General features: G+C 41.5%; 1 protein-coding gene across 1 annotated transcript in view; it reads right to left on the reverse strand.

The window, feature by feature from the left end:
• Window positions 1–3,428, reverse strand: part of LOC107665183 (receptor-type tyrosine-protein phosphatase U-like) — a 299,759-nt gene that overhangs the window by 39,640 nt on the left and 256,691 nt on the right. Inside the window, exon 22 of the mRNA XM_016455965.1 lies at window positions 369–438. Coding sequence (XP_016311451.1) covers window positions 369–438 — 70 coding nt within the window. The remainder of the gene's footprint in view (window positions 1–368; window positions 439–3,428) is intronic.

Below are 3,428 nucleotides of genomic sequence, written 5' to 3' on the forward strand. Positions count from 1 at the left end.
AAAAAAGTAATCTGATTACGTAACTCGCGTTACTTCTAATGCGTTACCCCCAACACTGATAATAACAACTTTAGGATGAATAATTAAATAATAATAAATATTGAATAAAGCTCCATTCCAAATCCTGATGAGCCACCTACGCAGGCTATGATAGCTGTGGTCTATTTTTAAATAAATTTAATTAAACTGACTGATGTACCCAGTATTTGTGTATGGTTTACACAAATACTGGGTACAACAGTACACATACATACACATACATATTAGAGTAAGAGTATTATTCGTACATTAGAGTATTATCTTTGCAACATGTGCTGTAACTATGACATTAAACTATTGTATAATCCTTATTTTTGAATAATACTTACGACCCAGAAGGGTGTCGTGTCGGCCCTTGGTCTTGTCCTTTTCGTTTATGTCCCAGCCGTCGAAAAAACTCTGCAGGTACACAAGCAGAAATATAGAAATGATTGTATGTGCTGGACATATAACTATACATACTAACATTCAAGAAGGAATTAGTACATACAGTAAAGATGCATTCAATCTATCGAAAGTGACATCAGAGTATGTTATAATGTTACACAAGATTTCTATTTCAAATACATTTAGTTCTTCTTAACTTTCTTCTGAATTTCGCAAATAATTCTAAAAAAAGTAGCAAGATTTCCATACACATATGAAGCAGCACAACTATTTTCAATATTGGCAATAATCAGAAATGTTTCTTGAGCAGCAAGACATGTGCATAATTAATTTAGTGAAGCTGGTAAAATAACAGACAACCCATGCAAATAAATGAAGCTATCAGTGTGCAAATCATTCTTAATGAATCCCTCCCATGCTTTTTCTTCATCATTTAGGGTCTTGTGCAGCACACATTTAACATCATTCATTGTGAGATTGCAGCATATATAGCTTTGCATCCTAGTCACCTTTGCAGGCACTGTTTATTTATTTTGAATGAGAAAATAACACATGTATCTTTCTTTCATGAAATAAAAGCATTGCAATTGCTCTCTGTCAAACTCAAGAAAAGCATGTAGCTGATAGTTTTGTCAGTTTACACTTTTGTGCATGTACGCACTGAACCCTGCCTGTGTACTCCAGCTGTCTAAGTAAGTGCTTCCTAATGCCACATAGTTTTTGAGTTAATGTGTGACAGCTGTTTAGCACACATTCCCCCCGAAAGCAGGTGAAGCGTAACACCTGGCAATTACATCTAAATGACTGTCATTTAAAAAAGACCCCCCAAAATAAGTGCAAGTCACGTTTTCCCACTCATCCATTAAGTCCCCTTCACTCTCACATTTTATCAAATCAGACGCAGTTAACCGAGCAGATGCATTCTCAGGATGCTGATGTTAATTTCCTGTTGGGCACTTTTTTTCAGGAGTGTGTGAGAGTTTTACTTTGTTCTAAAACCAAAATTAAAGTGAGAGAAAATGTAATTATGAATATATTGTAATTCATTCTAGAAATTAATCGCTGAAATATACCATTACAGATTCAACTTATACTTACAGTACTTATATTTACAGTAAAAAGTACAAATATTTCATTAATTGAATAATGTTAATATATCAAATAAAAAAAAAATTGAACATTTTTTTCATCTTTATAATATACTGACAAAAATCTTAAAAACACAGGTGGCACGGAGCAATGTTGGGGGTCACACAATACAAGTAAGGCGAGTTATGCAATCAGATTACTTTTTCCCCATTTATTCACTGACTCCTCTCTGTCGCCATGTTGAGAGTGCAGAAGCATATACCTTTTTGCTTTTTTTTTGTTATTAAACAACAAACAAGCAAGCCCAGAGAACAAAACATAGAACAAAAGCCCAACAAAAAAAAAAAAACGTATTACATTACTTTCCATCAAAAGTAACTAAGTAATGCAATTAGTACATTTTTATTGAGTAATGCAATATTGTACTGTATTACGTTTATAAGTAACTTTCCCCAACACTGGTAAAGAGAATTAAATACATTTTCCAAAAGCTTAAATTATTGCTTAAAATATTAAATATAGAAGGTGCACAGTGTCATACAAACAAATACAAAACACCATCATGGTAGCACACATGACACTAAAATAACGCAATAAACAATCAACAACATGCAGTAAGATGTAGCACAAAACCCTAATGTCACTTAGGGTTTTGTGCTTGTCACTTGTTATTTACGTTTATTTAAATTTTTAATTTAAATTTTATTTTATTTTTTTGGGGGGGATGTGTCACGCCCCTGGACTCTTTGTGTTGTGTTTTCCCTCCCCAGGTGTGCCGTGTACCCTTTAATTAGTCATTCCTTGCACCTGTGTTTTCCCAATCACCCAGTGTTTAAAAGCCCCAGTCCTTTCAGTTAGTGTTTGTCGGTCCTCAAACATCATTCCTTGTGTTCCAGTGTCTCCTACGTTCCCCGTGTGATCATTAAAGACTGTGAATTGAAGTTATCTCCATGTTTCCTCGTTCCTCGCTCCTTGCCTCCCGAGAAGTGTGACAGAAGGACCGACCCAAAACAGACCGACCCCGTGTTTTCCCCTCCATTTGTTTTCCGTTTTTTTCTTAGTGTTTTTCTTTCTATTGTGTCCCCATTGATCCCTTCACTCGCCCCGAATTCCTCCTCCTTCTGCTGGATCAGGGAGACAAAACTCTCGAGGACCATACGAAACTGTTCCTGTTGGTCGCGAACATCACCAGCTATCCGGACGACGCACTCTGCTCTTTCTATGATGCAAGCCTGAACGCCGAGTGCAGAGCACTGTCGTCCGAAGATGGTCCTCGGGAGGAATTCGCCGCCTTCGTGGAGTGGACTCTGGCGAGAAACGGGTTGCCACTCACCATCTGCCCCGTGGAGGATCTCGCCGGATCCACTCCGGACCCAGAGCCCAGCCCACCATCTCCCCGTGGTACGGAGCATCAGCCTGAGCCCACCGATGACGGAGAGCCATTTCCTGCTGCGATCCGCGAGCCAGAGCAAAGCCAAGCGACTGAGCAGAGGATCGCCCCGGAAGATGAGCCCAACTCGTCAGACCAGGTGCGAGAGCCGGCGACAGTGCCCACCACAAGGGAGCAAGCCGTGGACGGTGTGAGCGCGGAGTGGAGCTCCGCCCCCTGCATCGCGGCTGAGGGTGAGCTGAATATGGCGTGGCAAAAGGGCCAAAACAAAGAGGGGAGTGATCCAGTCCCCGAATCCAGCTCAGAGCGCCCTCCAGTGCCCGCTCCTAGAAAGCGCTCTCTAGTGCCTGCTCCTAGAAAGCACCCTCCAGTGCCTGCTCCTAGAAAGCGCCCTCCAGTGGCCGCTCCTCGAAAATGCCCGCCCTCCCATCCGCTCCAGCCTCCTCCACCGCTGTCGTCTGGCAGCCCCTCTGCTCGCCCTCAGCCCACCATCATTGCGGTGCGAGCCCCGCGGGACTGCCAT

The sequence above is a fragment of the Sinocyclocheilus anshuiensis genome, unplaced genomic scaffold (assembly GCF_001515605.1).
Source record: "Sinocyclocheilus anshuiensis isolate Anshui unplaced genomic scaffold, SAMN03320099.WGS_v1.1 scaffold699, whole genome shotgun sequence".
In the NCBI taxonomy this organism is placed as follows: domain Eukaryota; kingdom Metazoa; phylum Chordata; class Actinopteri; order Cypriniformes; family Cyprinidae; genus Sinocyclocheilus; species Sinocyclocheilus anshuiensis.